This window comes from Aythya ferina (genome assembly GCF_964211825.1).
Source record: "Aythya ferina genome assembly, chromosome: 5".
In the NCBI taxonomy this organism is placed as follows: Eukaryota; Metazoa; Chordata; class Aves; order Anseriformes; family Anatidae; genus Aythya; species Aythya ferina.
In genome coordinates this window covers 43,496,064-43,516,220 of record NC_140301.1, presented here as the reverse complement: position 1 = coordinate 43,516,220, position 20,157 = coordinate 43,496,064, and the positions used below count along the sequence as shown (strand labels likewise).

The window sequence follows — 20,157 nt, the reverse complement described above, 5'->3', positions numbered from 1 at the left end:
CTGGCTCCCAGCAGCACAGGGGGAGCAGCCTCGCGCTACCAGCAAGAAAGGTAACCCCAAGGCTGCTGAGGGGTGCCTCACACCCACATCCCCACAGCCCAAGCAAGAGGCAGATGGAAATGGCTCTGGAAATATTCACCAGCCCCATCCAGAGCACATGCAGCGGGTGTGTGTGTGTGTGTATGTGTGTGCAGGGGATCCCATGGAGACAAGAGTCCAAACAGCTCCTGCCCTCCTCCCACAGACCAGGCGCTCCCTCCGCTGTCAGCCAAGGGATTTTGAGCAGATTCAGACACAGTCAGGACTAATTTTCCTCTCAGACATCACACAAATAGCAGCAAATCCGCTGCTGCAGCCTGCCTGTAGCATCACATGAGCAGCACTGCAGGTGCTGCCAAAGAAGCCCCAGATGGGGCTGGGGTCTTGCTTTGGGGTCCTGTGTGGGCGAGGCTGGGTTTGCTCAGGATTAGTCTCTCAAACATCGAGAGCTAGATGGCTTGGGTAGTGAAATCACCACAACCCTGCCACAGCAGGAGTGTCAGTGTCACTTGGTGCTGGCCTCTAGCTGGGAAATACCCACTAGCCTTCCTGGGGTATCTGCTCGGCCCAGCTAAAGCCGGCTTCTCAGAAAAATAAAGAACAGAGAGTGCAGTGAGTGCATTTGGGAACAGACAGCAGCCACCCCAAGCAGTCAGCAGCAGAGGTCACCCAGCAAGGCACAGCTTAGCCACTTCACTTTTCCTTCATACTCACCCCAGGAGAGCCACGCATGACCCTAAAGTTAAACCAACTTTTTATTATTCTTTCCAAAGTGTCTGCAGCCATTTTCTTCAGCCCCCCACAGAACTACACCCATCCTGGCCCCTGCTGGCCTGCCAGACAGCAGCTCTTGGAGGAGAGATCAAAGCCAGAGGGTGATGGGTTCAAGAAGTCCCCGTGCCCAAGGAGCTGGGTTGTCTCCTCTTCAGCACCCTGGTAGCATCAAGTGGGCAGGGGCCATGTGGTGACTTGTCCAGCACAACACCAGGAGACCTTAGGCCTTGTTTCCAAGGATGATATTATCAGGCGAAAAAATAAAAAAATAAAAATAAAAAAATAGCAGCCCAACAGCAGTAGTGTGCATGGTAAAAGCTCCGCAGGGTGACTGAGGAACGGGGTGGCTGACTGCCTTTTCCCCAGATCACATCAGACCAATGCACGTAGCTCCCACCCTTGCCCAGGACATCCCCTCTCCCTCTGGCATGTCCCCAGGAGCTCCCCAAGCTTTATGTCTGCCAACACCAGCCTCTAGGAGCTTCTGCAAAGCAAAGCCATCACCTTTGCATCCCGTGCCAGCACTGTCCTACACACCCCACAGCTACGGTTTTCTCTTTCCCCGTGACATGGGGTTCATTTTATTTTCCTTTTGGCTCTTCTCCTGTGGGGCTGCTGGCAAACAGCACAGCCACCAGGTCCCATTTAGCTCCACGCCATCTTCCTCGACAGGGAGTGCTTCAGGCACGCCAAGCTGGCAGTGCCAGGCTGCAGGGACATCTCCAAAGCCACCAGCAGGTCCTGATGGCACTCCTGGATGTTCAGTGGGTACCGTGCCCTCACAAACCCATAGGCTGCCAGCAGTCCCATGCTGTGCTTGACCATCAGGTACTGGATGACACAAGTAGGACCTAAAGAGTAACCATCCCTGCAGTGGATGAGGACACGCTTCCCTTTCTCCACTGAGGCTTTGATGCACTCGTTGATGTCCAAGAAGCAAGGCTGCCCTATTTCGTGATGACCCCCGTGCAGGGAAGCCCTGATGTCAACCCTGAGCCGTGGCCAGCTGTGCCTGAAGCCTGCCCGGCCGCAGGTGCAGGGGATGATGCTCAGGCTGCGGTCCCTGGGCAGGGAGCTCACATCGATGATGCTGTCGATGCCATTTGTGCACAGCACCCGCCCGCTGTAGGCAGCGTTGAGGTTCCCCAGGTAGATGCAGTCGGTTATCTGGGCAATGATGGGTCCTGCGAAGGGGAAACGTGCAGGCTCCTCTGGGCTGGGGCCACGGTGCTCTTCAGGATGCGGGTTCTTCTTCTTCCAGCTCCCTCTGTGAAGTTTCTTGGGGCCAGCGCAGGGCAGAGGGCTGGAGCCAGGCCCGGAGCCCTGTGACAGCGGTGAGAAGAGGGGGAAGTGGCTGGCAAGCTTGGCCTCGGGAGGGGAGGGTGATGGACGAGGCAGGAGAGAAGGAGGGGAGGGACTGGGTCTGAGGGCACAAGGAAGGGATGCCAGCACCAGGGAGCCCACACTGTGGGCTGGTCCTCTGCTGTCAGCCTCCTCCACCTGCAAGACAGGGAAGGACTGGTGAGAGCGCAGAAACTCAGCTCTCAGCTGCTCGGGCAAGGAGACGCGAGCAGGCATTGGGACCCCAACCCACCCACAGACAATAGAGCCCCAAGGGCCTTGCACATCCCCAGTACCCGAACACCCAGCCCATTGCCCTGCACAGAGGTACGGGCGTGCAGCAGGTGCCCACCTGGACCCCCAGACCGCTCCGCCAGCCCTGGTGTGCCGTGCTGTTGGGGCCATCCCTTCCTGCTGATGATGACCAGCAGGGTGACCGGGGCATCCTGCCAGGCTGCGGGGCTGCAGACACCACCTCCCCGGGCTTCTCTCCTCGTGCCTCACTGCTACTCCTCATCAGGTTTGGGCAAGAGCCTGGAGGGACAGAACAAGTCAACACAAGGGCTTTCATGAGCAGCAGCAGCATCTGCCCTCTGAACCTGCCTCCAGCGATGGAGAGGACACATCGAGAGCCAAAGTGAGGGGCCTGAGCTCAGGGCTCACTCCTTGCTGGAGCTTTTCCCACTGCCATCACGTGCACTTCGGCAGAAGGTGCCTTAGCCCCTGCCCTTGGGAAAGCCACCAGCTAACCCCTCGGACCAGCACTGATGTACCCAGGAGGTGATCCATCTGGCATTCCCACCGAGCCTGCCCCAGGGTAGAATTACTGCAGCGACCTGACACCTGGGCACGGTGTCCCTGTGTCTGCACGACCTCAGTGCCTGCTAGAGACCAGAGCAGGAGCCAGGACGTGTCTGGAGAGCAGACTGAGACCTCCGTGTGATTAAATGAGTAAGGTTTCAGCATGCCTCCACACCCGAAATGGCTTTCAGGCTCTCCATGCCAAAATGAGGCTGCAGCAAGAATACTTTGTTAGAGTAAGAATAATAACATAATGTGAAGTGGCAACTGAGATCAAAAACAAAAGCGATAAAGTGCAAAGCACTTCCCTCCCCAAGGTTAGCAACTGCTCTGCAAACCAGTGGCCACATCAGTTATGATCCTTTAGAAATTATCCACTTCAACCCCACTGTTGTTTTTTACACATGGTTTTGTTATTGTTTGGTGTTTTTTTATTTTTTCCCCAAGTACCACGTGAGCCAAGAAAACACATTTTTAGAAAAAACAGCAGTGGTGAAGCCCCTCGGCAGCCTCACCCACCTGTGCAGCACCGCGGGAGAGCCACGGGAGAAGACAGCCGCCAGGAGATGGGCCTCTGCAAGGTCCTCTGGAGGTGCTCCATGATTCTGCCTGGGGAGGGAAGGGATGAGCACAGACTGCTGAAAAACTCCGCACCCAGCTGAGAAGTCGCTAGAGGCAGGCACCCACTCACCCGTGACACCCTTCTTCTTCGGGGGGCACTTTCTGCCCTCCAGCACGACAGCCACAAGGTCCTTGTGCTGCTTCTCCGGTGGCTCCATGCTGCCAAGCCTGAAATATGGAGAAGCAGGAGGTTTGGGTTTCTTTCTGCCTACAAAGCTGAGATAGAAGGAGCTGTGGGGGAGCAGGGTGATCTCTGCACCCCCATTATCAGCCCTGGGGTGTTCAGGACGGAGGCATCCCGTGGTGGAGGTGCTCCTGGGGACACCTCCACGGCATGAGTGATCCAGGAGTAACATGAGCCCAGGCTGGGGCAGGAACAGCCCCAGATACCAGAGCCCCAGCAGCAGGCAGTCACAGCGGGAAAAAGAGTGGGAGTAGAGATAGGAAAAGGGGCAAGGGATAGGAGACTTTAAAAACCTTCATTATCTGCAATTTAAAGGCAAGTATTTCTTTAAGTGGGATGAGAAGGTGACGGCTTCCAGAAGCCAGCAGAACAGTGATTGTTCAGCACCTCCAAAGAGGTCAGTTTTATCAACGCAAATATTTGATGTCCCAGCACTCAGTCTTTTAATTCCCTTGAATGTACAACCCTAGAGAAACCTCTGCACGTGGGTCAAGCTAGCTGCCCCCAGAATCTGGGCGTAAAACCTTTACAGCTCACAGATCCGTGCACCCCTTTCTTCAGATACCTGCGTGCCTCGAGGCACAAACTACGAGCCACAGGGTGCTGGCAGCACAGCACCCAGCTATCGGAAGCACACGGAGGGGAAGGGGATGGGGAAAGGGCAGAGGATGGGAAAAAGTGAAGGGGGTCGGGAAAGAGCTCCCTGCCCCTCCAAGAAACCAACAGCCTCACTCAGGGCAGGCCCGCTCCCCCCGCTCGCAGTCCAGCACAAAGACCCCCCGCTCCTCCCTCCTTCCCGTGCCCCTCGGCTCTTCCCAATCCCCCTTCCCCACAGCAGCAGCCCCACACAGCTCAGGACCCTGCCCCAAAACACCCCCCACACCCAGCCCCAGGGCTTTACCGTGGGCAGGGGCACGATGCCAGCGCCTGTGGGGCCGGGACCCCCGTCTCGCACCCCAGGGAGCAGCAGCAGCGGGGCAGCCTGGGAGATGTAGTTTCGGGAAGCATCCCACTCTCGGCATTTTTATTTATTTATTTTTTAAGTCAACTTTCTTTCTCTCTGAAACCACATAAAAATATACTGTAAAAGAAAAAAACCTACAGCCTGCATAACACCCTGTAAACCCAGGAGCTCGGGAGTTTTAGAGGAGGAACTCTGTGTGTGGCAAAGTTTCACCATAGGATTGTGAGATAAATATTCATTAACTAGCATCATTATAAAATGGGCACACTTACTCCTTGTGAGAGAAGCTTAGATAGTCTCCAGTGCTCAAAAACTGTGAGACCAGCCAAAAAAAAAAAAATCTGAGGCTGGAGGACAGCCAGCACATAGCCAGGCTGAACGATGACAGCCCATAATCATTTTTGTCTCACGGCAGACGAATGGTGACAAGCATGTATAATGTTCAGCATTCGCCTGGTGCAGCTCTCCAGGCTGGTTTCCTAAAGCACAGGGACCAATAATCATAAAATCACTGAGCGAGGGAATAATTCACTTGGGAGGGACTCCTGGAGGTTGCCTGCTGCAGCCCCAACCCAGGGCAGGGCCACCAGCAGGGTTAGATCCAGAGCGAGGTCCTGCTCAGAGCCAGGGGCAGCGTCTCACTGAGGTGTGAACATCCTCAGGGATGGAGATCCCACACCCCTCCTGAAGTTTGACCCCTCAGGGTGATTGCCCCCTCATAACTAATTGTATTTCCTTTGTAATTTGGGTCCACAGCCTCCCAGCCTGCCACCCCACAGGCTGAGCCTCCTGGCTTTGGTTCTCTTCCTTCCTCCCCCAAACCCAGCAGCAAGCCCCCCTTTGCCCCAGCAGTGCAGGACCAGGCCTTTCTGCCTCGCACCCGTGTTCATTTGTAGGAGACCTCATGAGGAGGCCGAGCTCTGGCTGGGAGCACAGATAATGGAGCCCCATATCCCAGCATGTACCTGCCCTGCCCTCTAGATGCAGACACGGGAATCCAGCACAGACACAAGCTGAGGTTGGTTTCCCTCTCACCCAGCAGCGCTCCCCATTGCGCCTTCCACCAGGGCACCCTCCTCCTGAGGCTCATTTCCACGCTCAGCCCTCCCAGGAACATCGCTTGGGCAGGAGACACGGGGCGGGCAGGGGGACAACGGGCCGTGGGGACGTGTTGGTGGGGATGCAAGGAGAGGGAAAAGCAACACCAGAGCTAGAAAGCAGCCCTGGCAGGGCATTAAAAGCCAGAGCTGGGTGGATACTATCCCCACCCAGGCACCTTTCCCTCTTGAGCAAACACCTCAGCCGGTGGCTCTGTACCTCCCCGAGGCTCACCTGGGGCAGCACGGAGCCTGCCCAGCTGGGTGCTCGCTCCTGGGGTCCCCAGCTGCCCCAAAAATCTCCCCCAGAGCTGCTCCCTTCTGCACAGCCCCTCCCAGCTCGGTTTAAGGCTGAGGGTTTAATTCACCCAGCGTCCTTTTGCAAGCATTTCTCAGGTGACTGATTTCCTCCTCCATTTCCTTAAGGGCAGCCAGATGATGCTGTTTCCCAGCAGAAGCCCCACTCTCCTTGTCACAGCCATCCCAAAACAACCCTGTCATTTCTCCCCTCACCACGGCCGCAGCGAAGCCCGGTTAGCATTTATTAAACAGCAGACACGGCAGCTTTTTATAGTTAAGCTCAGGTCATTAATCTCTATCGAGAGCTTCCATAATCTTCTCCAGCTTCACCGTATTTGTTTAACTCTCTCGTAGTCACTCTGCGGAGCCAGGGATAATTGCAGATTAACCGCTTTTCAATATTAATGGCTCTTCATTAATGCTTGGGGCTCTCCCCCTCCAGAGCCCACAGCTTCCCACAGGCTGCCCGGTGCAAATTACTTTCCTTTTGTCTTTTGAGGCCACATGCAGTGATACAAACCCAAATCTCCGCCATGCTGTGGCTGCTTTGATGCAGAAGGCCAGAAGGGAGGTTTTCTCCCAGAACATTTCAGAGCAGGAGCAATCCCCTCGGGTGGGAATGGGAAGGGGTCAGGCACTATCTGAGCCAATCTGGCTTAACTCTTCTCAGCTGAAGCAAAGAGGCTCTCCCTTATTAGCTCCTTGAAATACTAATTCAGGGAGCTAGGAGGCTCCTGGGCTTTGGAGTTAGCCCAATGCAGGGAGCTTCCACCTGCAGAGGGCTCAGAGGATCCACCCTGTCCCAGGAGGCATCTTTCCTTCCATATCCCACATGTATCTCAAGGCCCCACAAGGCAGGACAGGGGGGCACAAGCAGACTATGCAAAACCCACCCTGAACTGAGATGAGGGCTGCAGCCCAGCCTTCATCAGCACAGAGTGCCCAAAGCATGAAAGCAAGAGGACAAGGTGCATGCTCAGCATCACCCCACCCCAGTAGCACCTCCAGGTTTGGGGTTAAAACCCCATGGACTCGGCTCTGTAGGACCACATGGGGGTGGATGGAGCCAGCACTGCAGACTCATCTGCAGGGTCCGTAGGGATGTTTGCTGGTGAGTCCCACCCCCCGGGACACATCTCAGGGTGCACAGCCCAGCACGGGCCAAAGTCAGGCCAGGAACAGGCTAAGAGTGAAGCTGCATGGACAACTAGGGGCTGATTTTGCTGTTTCTTTTAGCCTCTTGCCAGGACACAAAGTGTGCTGATCACAGAGTCAGTAAAGAGTTAGTCCTGTGTCTCCAATGCCTTCCTCACCAGCCCATCCTCTTCGTCTCCCCCCAAGCCTCTTAGGGTGGTTCAAGATCTTGGTCTCAGTTAAAAACCCGCAAAAATTAACTTTAAAACTTTTAAAAATACCCAGGGACTCAGTGTTTTCCAATGAGCCTTTCTGTATTTGTCCCCCCAGCCTGCGAGGGGCTGGGACAAGCCGGACCCCCATCCACACCTTCCCCTCCAGCATCCCCCCAGTGCAGATCTGCCCTGCTCTGGCATTGCCCAGGGCATGAGCTGCACCAGCAGCCAGCTCCTCTCTTGGCCAAGAAGAGCCCTCAACCCATTTGGGGCTCTCGCCCCCTCTATCTGGTGGCCAGGGGCAGCTTGAGGTGGGACTTCAGCCCCAGGGCTTTGTCCACCACGTCGGCAGGCTGCAGGCTGTGCCACTGGGCCAGGGGCCGGCGCGGGTTGGCCAGCATGTCGGACCAGTGCCGCAGCTGGTTGCCCGTGGCCCGGCAGCCCAGGAAGAGTTTGCCGATGGGCTCGTTCTTGGTCACTCTGTCGTAGTCCCAGACGGAGATGACAACATCCACGTTCTGGTGGGGACAGGGGAAAGAGCATCAGTCGGACCCACACCTGCCCAGAGACCTGCTCAGAGCTGGGCGCTGCAGGGAAACCCACCTGAATCTGATTGAAAGGCACCTCAAACACAAACACCTCGTTGAAGTAAGGGCTCAAGGTGTTTTTCTTCACACTTGTTGTCTTCTTCTTCCATTTCTTCCTGTTCAGGATGAGATGCACCTTGACAAAGGGATCTGAGGAGAGAGAGGGGACAGTTCCACACCAAGATCTGCAAAGCCCTGAGAGCTCTCGGTGCTATCATTAGCACCAGGTAGGGAGCTGTGAGCACGAGCAGCCCCTGCCAACCTGCCAGCCCATGGGAGTCCATCCGTTTCAGCTTCTTGGCTTCCAGGATGAGCACTGTCAGCTTGCCGGTGCTGGGGACGTAGCGCAGTGAGAAGCAGATGTCTCCCAGCCGCTCTTGCTGATGGAGACGTGGGCAATGAGCAGGGGTACCCAGCACAGGAGGTGCTCGAGGTGGACAAGACCCAAAGCTTTACCTCCTTAGTGGTTGGCAAGAGGGACAACAACATGTCCCTCTCGGGGGCTTTTCCCACCAACCTCGACTTTGCTGGCCACTGCCAGGTTGCTCCACTGCTCGATGACGTGCTGCAGGTTGACGCTGGCCAGCGGCAGGCGGACCTCGCCGATGGTGTCGTGCTTGGCGAAGCGGTTGAAGTCGTGGATCTGCATCACCAGCGTGGACTCGGACACCTCCGCATGGGGCAGCTGCAGGGGAGGACCCATGAAGGATGGGGTGACAGACACAATGACAGCAAAGGTATCTCCCTGCCTGGAGAGCAGCACCCATGCACTGCTCCCGATGGGATGAAGGAACCATCAGCAGCCAGGGCATCCTACCTGGAAAGTAAAGCTCTCGTTGAAGACGGGGCTCAGGGTCTTGCGGTAAACCTTGGTCTCATACTTCTTCCTCATGTCAGACGTCAGGTAGACAATAACATAAGGGTCAGACGTGCCCCCGTTGTCCATGGCTTTCAGATCAGCTGCTTGCTTCACACCGACCTTCAGCTTGAAAGAACGATGCACGAGGTCACCGCACAGAGGAGGATGGGGAGACGTGAAAAGCAAGCGAGCTCTCAGAGATGTCACCACACCATGTAAGCATGAAAGCCAGCAGGGTAGGGACAGCAGGGATGGATGTCTGGGTCTTGATGGGCCATGGAGGGACCATGCAAGAGCCCAGCCTCACAGCAGCCCCACCTCCTGCGCGTGGAAGTTGTACTCCAGCGAGTACTGCAGCTTTCCTCGCCCCGTCTGCTCCGGGCCCTGCTCCAGGTCCTCCATCTCGGGCTGGACCTGCAGCAGAGAGTAGCACATCCCTCATGGTGGGGTCCCAAATGCTCAGGTGTGTTCCCATGCATGGGTGGGACCCCCAGCTCTGTTCCCAGCCTATGGGGACCAAGCTGAGCTCTCACATCCCCGCTGTCTGTCCAGGCACAATGCACCGTGCAGACCAAGATGCTCTAAAGGTGAGGTTTAAAAGAGCCCCCCTCCAGAAATCCCAGGTTGCACATCTACAACCAGTCCCACCACTCTGGGGACCTGGGGGGAAGATGGGCAGCACAGGGCAAACCTCCTGCTAGGAGGGTGGTGGGGAAGAGGGCAAAGCAGGACGCACAAGGCTGGCTGTGGTGGAGCTGCTGATGGCATGCAAGGTGACTTTCTCCTTCTTCTTGGGCTTCTTCTTGGCACAGCAGCACCTGATGATGCAGATGAGGAAGAGGAGGAGCAGAATAGCCACTGCCAGCGCCACGGCGATGAGCGCCCATCTGGGTACTGGTGCAACAAGGTGGACAGAAGAGTTAAAAGCAAACAAAAACATGCAGAGTGCATTTATATTCCCCTCCTAGCATTACAGCATTACAAAGTTGCGTTTGAGGGGCTTGACCCTAAAATCCTGAAAAGACCCAACACTAGGAGGCTGCAGGTAGAGACCGTGCCTGACATGGGTGACAAGGATCTTTCCTGGGGAGGTGTGGGGCTGCTCCGCAGCATCCCTGGCCATGGTGGTCCTCACACCCCTTTGGAAAATAGGATTTGGAAGGGGGGAGAGGAAGGGATGCAACCTGGAACAGAGGCAGGGCCCCTAGGATAACGCTTCCCAAGGGAGCAGGGCGAGAGCAGCCCCAGCTGTACTCACATGGGACGCGGCCAACGAAGCCACTGAGGAAGCCCGGTGGAGCCGTAGTAGCCACGGGGCTACCGGGGAGCGGGGAGGCTGTAGCCCCACTGATCCTCAACGCCTTGGCCATGGAGAAGTGCAGGTGACCTGGGGAGGCAAACAAAATGAACAGGGTGGGGATTTCCTTTCCAGGAGCACATGTGCTGCTGGTGGTGCAGAGATTTAATGAGTAAACACAATTAAAATCCTAAGATAAAGCCCAGAGTAAGCATTTAGGGCTCGGCTGCTTTGGAAATGAGGTGTGAAATGGAGCAGAGCTGTTCCCACAGGCAGGACAGTCTCTGCTCGAGCTGGTTTTTCATTTAATCCTCATCTCCCCTCCGTGACCAGTTCCTTTACTTCATTGCAGCCCTTCCCTGCCCTCTCGCAGGGCTCAGGGCTTGCACCATCGCTCGCAGCAGGGCTGGTGGCCACACGATGGGTATCAGCAGTGCCAGCAGTGCCACCATGCCAGCTCGGAAACTGCGTCAGCCTGGCTGGTGCACATGGCAACGCTGACGTGCATTAAGAGCAGGCTTCATGCTTAAACCAGAATTGGTGTTGGTTTTTTATAATTATTATTTTAATTGATGTGCTCTCCTCACATGAATGTTTCATTGTAACCTAAGCTTTCTTCTCTCCCTGCTTTGGATGATGAGCAGCAGCAGAGCTGCTATGACTTGGGGTTGAAGGAGCCAGCAGGAGAGCACATCTCATGCTAGAAGCCTCCAAAGGGACCAGAAAACACTCTCCACAGCCTCCTGGAGGCCACCTTCTAAGGAACCATGGCCTGGGGTGTGTTCTTCCCAGCACGGTGACGAGGGCCGGCAGGTATGCACGTGTTTACCTTGGCCACACCAGCACTGCAGGGCTCTTTGCACAGGGATGCTCTTTAATTTTATTTTTTTTTATTATTTTTTTAAGACAACAGGGCTCTTCTGCTGGCTGGCACAGGGATGAAGGAGAGCTCTTTATCCCTGCTAGGGCGGCGGGATGCAGGTTAAATGACTTCTGGGCTATTGGTGTCATCGGAAACTCACGCTCAGCTCACAGCCTCACCATTGAGTTTTAGTGATCTGTTTCCCCTGTTCCCATGTGCAGAAAGCAGCGGCAACCTGGTGATATACCTTCATTATTCAGGAGGCTCCAGCTTCGGGCAGTGCCAGCGTGGGCAAGCAGATGCCCACCCCACATGGGCTCAGATGTTTTATCATGTTTTTTCCCACCAGAGCCCTATGGCTGTCTGATTTCAGCCCCAGTTACAAGGAAAAAGCTCAGCCCAGCCCTGTGAGGTGACTCAAACCGCTGTTTTGGGGGCAATGGGGACAACCCAGCCACCACCTGGGAGCACCGAGCATTCTTGCTTCTGCAAAAGGACTTGGGGAGCCCTCTCCTTCTCCCCCACCCCATGCTGACCAGGGTCCCAAAACCAAACTTACCACGGTGTCTCCTTCCCAGCCTCAGTCTCCCTTCCCCTCTGCTTGGGCTCCTGCTCCAGCCACGGCACGTGGCAGGGACATGCTGTGGGACAAAACAGGTCCCCACCGGGCACGGGGCTGGGGGCACAGCAGGGACAGTGACTTCCCCGTGCACAGCACAGCCGAAACTGGAAAGTCTGCTTTGCCAGCCCAGGAACCGAGCTCCTCGGCCAGCCCCACCTCACCGCTGACCCAAGCGGTGCTCACGCAGGCGAAAAGCCAGTGGGGAACTCCCTGCCCGAGCAGGAAGCACAACTCCCTGCCCTGCGCTCCTGGCTGCAGCGAGCCGGCCAGCATCGCTGCTGGGGACGAACCCAAACCTCCAGGCCAGCCCGGCAGCAATGCCAGGACAGGGCACAGCACGAGGCTCCGTGTGCTTAGTGCCAGGGGATGGGTCAGGGGTGATTTCAGCAGCATCCCCATCTCAAATTGATCCTCATTTCTTCTCTTGCTGTCAATTCAGCCTAAAAACTGCCTTGTCCCTGCAGACATTCAGGGCTGCTGTTGGAAGTGGGGAGCAATACCATGAGTGCCTGATGCCCAAAAGCAGCGGCACATCCAAAAAGTAAGGAGAGGCCCCAGAAACCACCTCTGGATTTTCCTGTAGCCACCAAGGCATTGCCATACCCTAGAGAGGTGCCAGGGACGTCCTTAGCCCCCACAACACAGCCCTGCTCACAAGCACCCTGAGATCCTGCTGCATGGAGAAACATCATCTCCAGGTGCAAAAGATGCTGCAGGAGTGATGCTGCAGCAAGATTTTGGAGAGGGGACACAGATGACAAAATACTTTTTTTTTTTTTTTTTTTTTTTTTCTGAATTGGCAGACCTGGAGGATGCACAGGAGAAACATATAATGGAAACTGGGCAGGGGGGAAGGGAACACATCCAATAAAATTACTCAGGGAAAGGGGGTTCACACACACATGCTGAATGCTGAGCTCACTGCCAGCACTTTCAGCTGGCTGTTTGCTGAAGTCAAGCATCTCAGAGAAACAGCTGCATGGCAGCAGGACCCTGCTTGCAGCCTGTGATGTGGGAGGAGATCTGGTAACGCATGGCAACAACCCCAGCTTTCAGAAGAGAAATGAACAAGGACACAAAATTGGTGCAGTAAAATTACATATGTGAAGAGGCTGCCCTGTGCATGCTCCTGAAGAGGCACTCCTGTATTTTTGGTCAAAAGCACGACAGCTATGCAGGCAAGGGCTAGAAAATGAGAGGTCCAGAGGCACATTTCAAATAACCCACCTACAAAAATAAACCGAATGACAGTGCTTGCAAGCAGAAATTGAGGGAAAAAAAAAAGCTCCCCAGGAGGCTGGCCAGGGCTGATTCGGGAAATGCCACCCAGGCTGGGCACGAAGCCAGCCCACGGGGCTGCCTACAAATCCCAGCACGCCAGCAGCGGGGCTGAGCCCCAGCACAGCTCCTGCCTGCTTCCTGCCAGCTCCAGGCAGATATCAACAGCAGCATCTTGGGCGAAGCTGGGCAGAGGTTTGGACACCACGCCAGGGAAGGGAAGTGGCGCTGGAGGTGAGTTTGGGCTTTTGTCTCTAGCAAAGCCTCAGCACTTTCTTTCCCAGCTGGAGGTAGGCGATGCTAAGCTGTGGGGTCCAGCAAGCATCTGCCTTAAGTATTTGTGTGTATGGCATTGCGTGTGTGGTGCTTGCAGATGTGTGCACATGTAGGTGTGTGTTATATGTATCTGTGTAAGGGCTGTATGTAAACAACGCTTCAATTACTATAGGAAGAGAGAGAGGGGAGAATCAGGCTTGGTGTGCCAGGTTTCAAGGGACAGAGCAGAAATTAAAGGGGCTGCTCTCCCTCTGTGAAGCGCGCCTCGGCTCCTGTCACCTCTTTCACTTTCGCTTTAAGAGGCCCCAAAACACTGCATATTTTAAGCCTGGGTGAAATCCCTTCAGGGGAATTCTCCCTGCTCAGACAGGCTGGCAGCTGTCACCCCGAGCGCTCTGCTTGGCAGGATGAGATCTTCCCCATGCAGGGTGCAAGTGGAAGAAGCACAGAGATACTCAGCATCTCCTAGGGGAGCAGCCCTGCTGATGGGGCTTTGCACCCCAGGGGGAAATTAGGGAGCACACGTGCAGGAGCATGTCCCTATTCAGATTATATATGAAGTCCTTTCATCCGTACCTCCAGAGGGACCACTGGATGAGGATCTGAAGTCCTCCAGCAGCAAGCGTGGCAGGACAGCAAGGAGGGTGAAGTCCCCAGCAATAAGACGTTTGTCAGTGAGATTTTCCCCGTGCAGACCCTGACTCTTCACCCTGTATGCTCTTTCTGGTCTATGCTAGCACAGCCTCTCACCCCATTAATCAGGCAGCACATTAAAGGGGGAACAAGGTTGTAATTCCCTTGCCATTCTCAGCACTTCCAGGCAGAGCCGTCCTCACCTCCTTTGCTCTCCCGAGAAACCCCACAGTATATTTTTAGGAGCTGTGGGATGGAAATAACCCCTGTGGGAACAGGAGCTAATCCCATCCCACAGGCTGAATCCCAGTGTCCACTTATAGCACTAACTAGCACAGAGAAACAAAGTGTACAGCAAGGCGGTTGTGGAAACCACAGGACCTGGGCATGCAAAAGTGGAATTTCTTCCTTGGCTACTAGGCACAGGCAGACCACGCAACTCCCCAGGACTTTGGTCTGCCTGCACAGATGCCTGTGGTGTAGAGCATCCTGCACCCAAGCATCCACCACGCATCTCAACTTACTTGGGCCTTTTACACCCACAAATGATCTCTCATGCAGCGAATTTACTTATCTGGGGACAGAAATTCTCCATTTGGACAAAAAGTAGCAAGTAAGGATGCAAGCTAGAAGCCTATCTGTAAGATCTTTCACAGGCTTCTTGATTCACTCAATCCCCAAGCCTCATTTAGGGTACATAAAGATTTAGTTTGCTGAGAAAAGAGCTCCACAAACTCCTTCAGAAATTCCCAAGGGAAAAATATTCTTTGGGAGGGGAGAAAAGGTGATCACTGCTTGAAAAGCCACTCTTCCATCATAATTAATTAGAGATCTCAGGCCAGGTTTTCCCACAGCAAAGCTGTCGTCAGCAGAAGCCAGCTCATTTTGTCTGGGCAGGATATTCAACCCTCTTTGCCATTTTTCTTCTCTGTTCTCCCCCATTTAGATTGGATGTATTGTAACGCGTTGGTTTAATTGTACATTTTTTCTTGTTTGATGCTGGAACTGGAAGATGGCAGAGCCTGAAAGCACGGTTGTAAACCCCAGTGTGAAACAGGTAAGAGTTGCTCATTACAAAATGCAGATCCTCAGTCTCAAGTACATTTTGAAATGCTGCTGTAGGAGATGACACCACAGCCTGAAACTGTGGTGGCCAAAATTGTTGGTGCCTCAGTTGTATGGACAGGACTGATGCATTTGCTCACACTTAATTTTGGAATGACAAAGGAGAACGCAGCAGTTTCTACTTCATCAGTCTCTCCAGAAAAAGAGATAAAGCAAGAATAAAAACACCAGGACATGCCCAGCTCAGCCCAAGCAGTTGACTACAGCTGTGCTGTGCCCACAGATGCACAAATGATGAAGCAATCCCCTCCTGTGTGGGCTGTCCTCGGAGCATATTGTGCTTACCAAACAGGTTAAGGTTTCACAACTGCCTGCTTCCATCCTTGGTGACCTGAAGATGAAGATCAAGTTTGATACCCCTCCTTCAAAGGCTCTCCGGCATCAGCAGAGCCCAGAAGCATGACGCATGGGTGATGCCTCCAATGCCCAGCCCCACTACTCCACGCTTGTCCCAACCACCCCAAGCTCCTCCGTTGTGTTCCCCCAACCCTTCTTTTCCCCTTTCTCCTGCAGAAAGACCCCAGCAAGGCACTGGTCATTGCAGTGACCACCAGAGCCATCTTCAACCTGGAGGAGGAGCACCAGCTCTACCTGGAGAAGGGCAAGGAGGAGTACGTGAGGCATCAGCAGGCCAACCAGGACAGGCCCCTGCCACCAGGCACAGCCTTCGCCTTCATCCAGGTGAGCCCCACGCCGGGCTGGGGGCACATGCCAGCACTCAAGAGGGCAGGCTGAAGGCTCAGCCTTCCTGGCTTTAGGTCTCAAACCCCACCCCAGGGTGCAGGTGCAGCACTCCTGAGACCTGTGCCCCTCACCACATCTCCACCTCCTTGCTGGTGCCCTGCTCCCTGCCCTCCCAGCCGTGCTTTGCACAGGATGGCTGCTCTCCGCCCCATGCTTGTCCTGCCATAGGTGGCAGCTGCAGCGCAATGTCCCCACTGCCCACATCCTCCTCCCCAGCCGCTAGCCACAGGATTGCAGAACAACACTCACAGTCATGCCCCTTGCAGAAGACTCTCGTCTGTTCCTCCTAGGCAGTGCAGTATGTGAACAAGAAGATCCTGGAGAGCAACCCAGCAGAGGAGGACCTCTTTGACATCCTGCTGCTCTCCAACAACAGCCCAGAGAGTGGTGTGCGCATCATTAACAGTGCCAAGCACTACGGTAGGAGAGGCACATCCCTGAGGGCGGGTATCCTCTCTCCAGGGGGGCTGAGGAGCAGATAAGGCAGTGGTGGTGTATCAGGGGCAGAGACTGGGCCAGGAGAAAGCACACAAAAACCTGAGGAGGTGAAAGGGGTTCATAAAGACAAATGAGCCCTGTAACAGACTTTGCTTACATTTTCTGACCCAAAGGCCTGGAGATTTCCAAGTTCTGCTTTGTCAGCGATGAGGACTCCACGCAGTACCTCAAGTCCCACGGGGTCAAGCTCTTCCTCTCAGCTGACAGGACAGACGTCTGCAATGCCCTCCGGAGAGGTGCGTCTCCCCCTCCATCCCACATCCCCAAACACACCACACTTTTCCCAAGCAGCAGTGCTAGAGCTCATTCTGTCATGGATGAGAGGGGATGAATGGCACTCTGGCCACCATCGCAGTCCTGAACTCTTCTTCTGTCCCCACCAGCAGCCCCCAAACAGCAATGTTTGCAGATGGCTTCACAACCAAGTGTTTTATGTGTAATTCCAGCTGCAGCTCTGCCATGCGCTGGTCCTTCTCTGCAGAACGTTTAAACCTTTCTAACCCAAAATGCTGCTCCCTGGACCAGTGAGGGAGGCCATCATCACCTCCCAGGGTCTTGTGAGGATGCTGTGGAATTTGCTTTCTTGGTACATGCAGAGTCCTTCATGATAAATGTAAGCACATGCTTGACCTGGATTTGAGTGCATACAGCCCCTGACAGCTCTAATGGGGTTAATCTCCTCCTTATTAATTTGCTCAGGTATGAGCACATCAGCTGGCCAAGGTCCTTCAGGTCAGGAGCAAGCCAGCCACAGCCCAGACCTCCCTCAGCTACAAAGCCCAATCCTGAGGTCTCCCTGAAGATCATCACTGCTCTAACAAGTGTCTCATGTAGGAGCCCCAACCCACGGATGAGAGCAGGCAGGGAGCAGCTTGTAGGAAAAGACCTGTAATTAAGCCAATTACCCCAATCAAGCGGAGGTGCCAGGCCCTATTACTCACAGCACAGAGTGCTAAGTCTGGGCATTAACACCAGGCTTGGCAGAGGGACCAGGCACCAGGAGGAGTGCTGCCCATGCATTAACAACAACATAGCAGTTCTCCTAGCAGGCTTCAGTGTCCATACAGTCCCTGATCAGCAACACTGCCTTGCGCTCCCCAAATAATCCAGCCTTGGAAAGGCCGGGATGACCCCCACGGAAACCCTCTTTGCTTGGAGAACCCAACCACACTGCCTTTTCTGGAGACATTTGCAGTGTTGGATGGGGCTGTGGAGGCATGGAGAGGAGCTGCCCATGCACAAGCTGCCCCCAGGAAATGGTGGCTCCCTCGTTCCCCCACCAAACCCAATTTGCTCCATCCCACAGGGGTCTCGGCAGCGCTGGTCTTCCAGCAGGAGGTGCAGGCCCCCAGTACCCCTCTGCGCGTGGCTTTCGATGGGGACGCCGTGCTCTTCTCCGACGAGACCGACCAGGTCTTTCGGGAGCAGGGCCTGGAGGGAGCGGTGCAGTATGAGCGAGCGATGGAGGCCGTGCCCATGGGAGAGGTGAGCGAGGTGGCTGCAGGCCCCATGCCCACCATCAGCATTGCCTCTGCTAGGGCTTTGCTGTGGGTGGCCAATAAAGCACAAATTGTTATGGGTTCCCTTTGCATTCAGCACTGCTCGGTCCCAGCAGGGGCTGATCTGGAGTCCCTCTGGAGATGGATCTGGCACGCTGTCTTCTGTAAGCAAGCATCTGCTCCCAAAATTTGGGGCTATTGTTACCCAGAGTGTTCCTGTGACCTTTTGTAGGCTGGGATGCCATGCTGTGCCGATCCCCTCACCCAGGGGTGCTGCACCTTCTTGGTTCCCTCAGGATTTGCATGAGCACCACAAGGCTCACCTTCCTGCTGAGCACCCCAGGGCATGAGTGTGGCCAGTACACAGCACGAGTCCCAGCACTGCCCAAACCTATACCCAACAGACACTTCTGTGTCCTGCAGAGGCCTAAGGAACCTCGAAAGGGGAAAAAGTGGATTGAACAGATGCTTCTTTCCTTCCTACCCACTCTCAAGTGTCTTGCTGTGCTTCCAGGGTCCCATGAAAGCCTTTGCCATGCACCTGGGGAAGATACACAAGAAGTTCAACCGTGAGGAGTGCCCCATCCGCACCTACCTGGTGACCGCCCGCAGTGGCCGAGACATGGGCATCCGAGCCATCAAGACGCTCCGGGAATGGGGTCTGGCCATCGACGAGGCTTTCTTCATGGATGGGGCTCCCAAAGGCCCCATCCTCGCCCAGATCCAGCCGCATATTTTCTTTGATGATGGCCTTCATAACATCCAGGGGGCTCAAGATATGGGGGTACCATCCGCCTGGGTCCCCTCATGTTGCTGATGGACCAACAACCAGCAGCTCTCAGGACCGGTCCAGCTGAAGGCCAGCTTGGTGGAATAGGAAAGATTTATTAACCTGCAGCAAGCAAACCTCAGGGAAAGGGGGTGAGAGCATTGCCTGAGAGCACTGACCACCAAGCAGAACTGAATGCTCCTGAGACAAGGTCCTTTAGCAGCTGCTCCAGGAAGGACAGACACCTCTGCTGTGACCCCAGGGACTGCTACCTACCTGTCTTGTAGGGCCTTCCTTCTTCTACAAGGACAAACAAAGCTACTGCCCCACACATGTGGGGAAGGAAGCATGAAAGTAAGCACTAGAAATGCAAAGTTCAGTGGTACTTAGCCTCCAAGATTTAATCTCAGGAGCTCTTCTCAAAGCAAGTCCCCAAGACCCTGCCTTGGTGGACATGCTCAGCTTCCTAAGAAGAATGATGTGTCACCAAGCCCCTCATTCAGCTCTGACCAACTCCAGCAAATTCAGCACAAGGATAGACCCTAAAGCTGTAAATCACCTACAAGCTTTTAGAAACCAATTAGTAGGTTGAGGAAAAAAAGCCCAAACTGTAGTCCCACATGTATTAGAGAACAAATAACTTTTTTTTTAGGCATTGCTCACAGGGAGTGCCCTTAGGAGGCCCAGACCTGTAGGACACAGCTCCTGGACCGGCAGGAGATGGACCAGGGATGAGGACAAGGCTGTGAGATGGGTTCATCCAGGAGACTGATGTAGCTCTGGGGTTCCTCCAGGTGAGGGCACTAGAGGGGGCCACCTGCAGCACAAGCTATGCAGGGGGATAAGGCTTGGGATGTAGACCACCACCCAAACCTCCAAACAGGCTTAGGTGTCAAAGCCTGAGCTTAAATAGGGCTGTGGGTGGAGGGCATGGGTTGGGTCCCAGGTGAAGCTGCTCAGGGTAGGTGTGGTCCCGAGCAAGACCAGGACCACAGTACCTACACGGTGCAAAGCCAGCCCTATGCAGGGATGTCTCTCCTCTGTCTCTTTTGATTCTGCGCCTAATTTTACCAGGCAGAAAACAGCCCCAAAACTTCATTTGTGAGGTTTTTCTCCCCAGGGTAGGATGTCAGTGATTGCCACTAGAGGCCACTGTGCTGCCCTGCTGCCACCCATGCTGTGGGGGAACAGGACCATTCCCCCAAAACTAACACCTAAAAGCAGCCATGAAAACCACTTTGACCCCCAGCCCATCTTGAAACTACAAGTTCCCTTTGCTGCATTAATTCTCCATTTTTTTAATGAAAAAAAAAAATGCAAATTTTATGGCAGAACAGAGAGAAATAATCATATTTTTTTTAAGGTTTCATCACTCTCACCAATGCTTTTTCCCCCAATAAATAATTAAACGACACTTGGTGTGATTTGCTGGTGCCCCTGGTTGAGTGTGCTTGGGAAGAGGGGTGCAATATCTTGGAGCTGCTTTGCAGGCATGGAGGATTTTTATCCAGGCCTTACCCAGCCATGTGCACGTGGAGCATATCAGGGTGGGCTTGATCCTGCTGTGAGCACAGGAAACCTTCAGTGGGTTTTGGATTAGCTCCTTGCAGAGCAAAGGCCATCAAAATCCACACACAA

The 20,157-nt window shown here is 54.6% G+C and overlaps 3 protein-coding genes and 1 long non-coding RNA gene across 6 annotated transcripts; 1 reads left to right on the top strand and 3 right to left on the bottom strand.

The window, feature by feature from the left end:
• Positions 1-776: 776 nt before the first annotated feature.
• LOC311437391 (uncharacterized protein) lies at positions 777-4,714 on the bottom strand. Its single transcript, XM_084520613.1, has 5 exons — positions 4,662-4,714; positions 3,647-3,744; positions 3,475-3,564; positions 2,507-2,688; positions 777-2,313 (listed from the first exon to the last, which is right to left on the bottom strand). Exons 2-5 carry the CDS (start codon positions 3,732-3,734, stop codon positions 1,459-1,461), a joined length of 1,215 nt encoding a protein of 404 aa, XP_084376739.1. The 5' UTR covers positions 3,735-3,744; positions 4,662-4,714; the 3' UTR covers positions 777-1,458.
• A 2,836-nt stretch (positions 4,715-7,550) lies between these two features.
• Positions 7,551-11,776, bottom strand: SYT8 (synaptotagmin 8). Its single transcript, XM_084520673.1, has 9 exons — positions 11,635-11,776; positions 10,175-10,303; positions 9,653-9,810; positions 9,235-9,330; positions 8,875-9,042; positions 8,575-8,742; positions 8,320-8,437; positions 8,074-8,207; positions 7,551-7,988 (listed from the first exon to the last, which is right to left on the bottom strand). Exons 2-9 carry the CDS (start codon positions 10,284-10,286, stop codon positions 7,755-7,757), a joined length of 1,188 nt encoding a protein of 395 aa, XP_084376799.1. The 5' UTR covers positions 10,287-10,303; positions 11,635-11,776; the 3' UTR covers positions 7,551-7,754.
• Positions 11,777-12,730: 954 nt separating this feature from the next.
• LOC311437387 (cytosolic 5'-nucleotidase 1A-like) lies at positions 12,731-19,933 on the top strand. 3 transcript variants are annotated; one of them, XR_014693434.1, is made up of 8 exons: positions 12,731-13,209; positions 14,897-14,941; positions 15,523-15,690; positions 16,044-16,173; positions 16,365-16,487; positions 17,558-17,736; positions 18,265-18,651; positions 18,957-19,933. XR_014693434.1 is itself a non-coding variant. In XM_084520607.1 (7 exons), the coding sequence occupies exons 2-7, from the start codon at positions 14,897-14,899 to the stop codon at positions 18,565-18,567; spliced, it is 948 nt and encodes a 315-aa protein (XP_084376733.1). In that variant the 5' UTR covers positions 12,736-13,209; the 3' UTR covers positions 18,568-19,933. The 3 variants fall into 3 exon arrangements, 2 of the variants coding, with proteins under 2 accessions (XP_084376733.1, XP_084376734.1); XM_084520607.1 differs by having other exon boundaries at positions 12,736-13,209; positions 18,265-19,933; XM_084520608.1 differs by having other exon boundaries at positions 13,073-13,209; positions 14,831-14,941; positions 18,265-19,933.
• Positions 17,124-18,614, bottom strand: LOC311437389. The gene is made up of 2 exons (XR_014693435.1): positions 18,346-18,614; positions 17,124-17,682 (listed from the first exon to the last, which is right to left on the bottom strand). It is a non-coding gene; the product is annotated as an uncharacterized lncRNA (long non-coding RNA).
• Positions 19,934-20,157: the final 224 nt, after the last annotated feature.

Excerpts from the sequence above, each read along its gene's own strand:
- LOC311437387 (XM_084520607.1), top strand. The coding sequence starts at position 14,897 with ATGGCAGAGCCTGAAAGCACGGTTGTAAACCCCAGTGTGAAACAG. Across the intron at positions 14,942-15,522 it reads TAAACCCCAGTGTGAAACAG|AAAGACCCCAGCAAGGCACT; the intron begins GTAAGAGTTGCT and ends TTTCTCCTGCAG. Across the intron at positions 15,691-16,043 it reads CAGCCTTCGCCTTCATCCAG|GCAGTGCAGTATGTGAACAA; the intron begins GTGAGCCCCACG and ends TGTTCCTCCTAG.
- LOC311437391 (XM_084520613.1), bottom strand. The coding sequence starts at position 3,734 with ATGGAGCCACCGGAGAAGCAGCACAAGGACCTTGTGGCTGTCGTGCTG. Across the intron at positions 3,565-3,646 it reads GAAGAAGAAGGGTGTCACGG|GCAGAATCATGGAGCACCTC; the intron begins GTGAGTGGGTGC and ends TTCCCTCCCCAG. Across the intron at positions 2,689-3,474 it reads TCTCCCGCGGTGCTGCACAG|GCTCTTGCCCAAACCTGATG; the intron begins GTGGGTGAGGCT and ends CTGTCCCTCCAG.
- SYT8 (XM_084520673.1), bottom strand. The coding sequence starts at position 10,286 with ATGGCCAAGGCGTTGAGGATCAGTGGGGCTACAGCCTCCCCGCTCCCC. Across the intron at positions 9,331-9,652 it reads GCTCCACCACAGCCAGCCTT|GTCCAGCCCGAGATGGAGGA; the intron begins GTGCGTCCTGCT and ends TCTCTGCTGCAG. Across the intron at positions 7,989-8,073 it reads TGCCTTTCAATCAGATTCAG|AACGTGGATGTTGTCATCTC; the intron begins GTGGGTTTCCCT and ends TGTCCCCACCAG.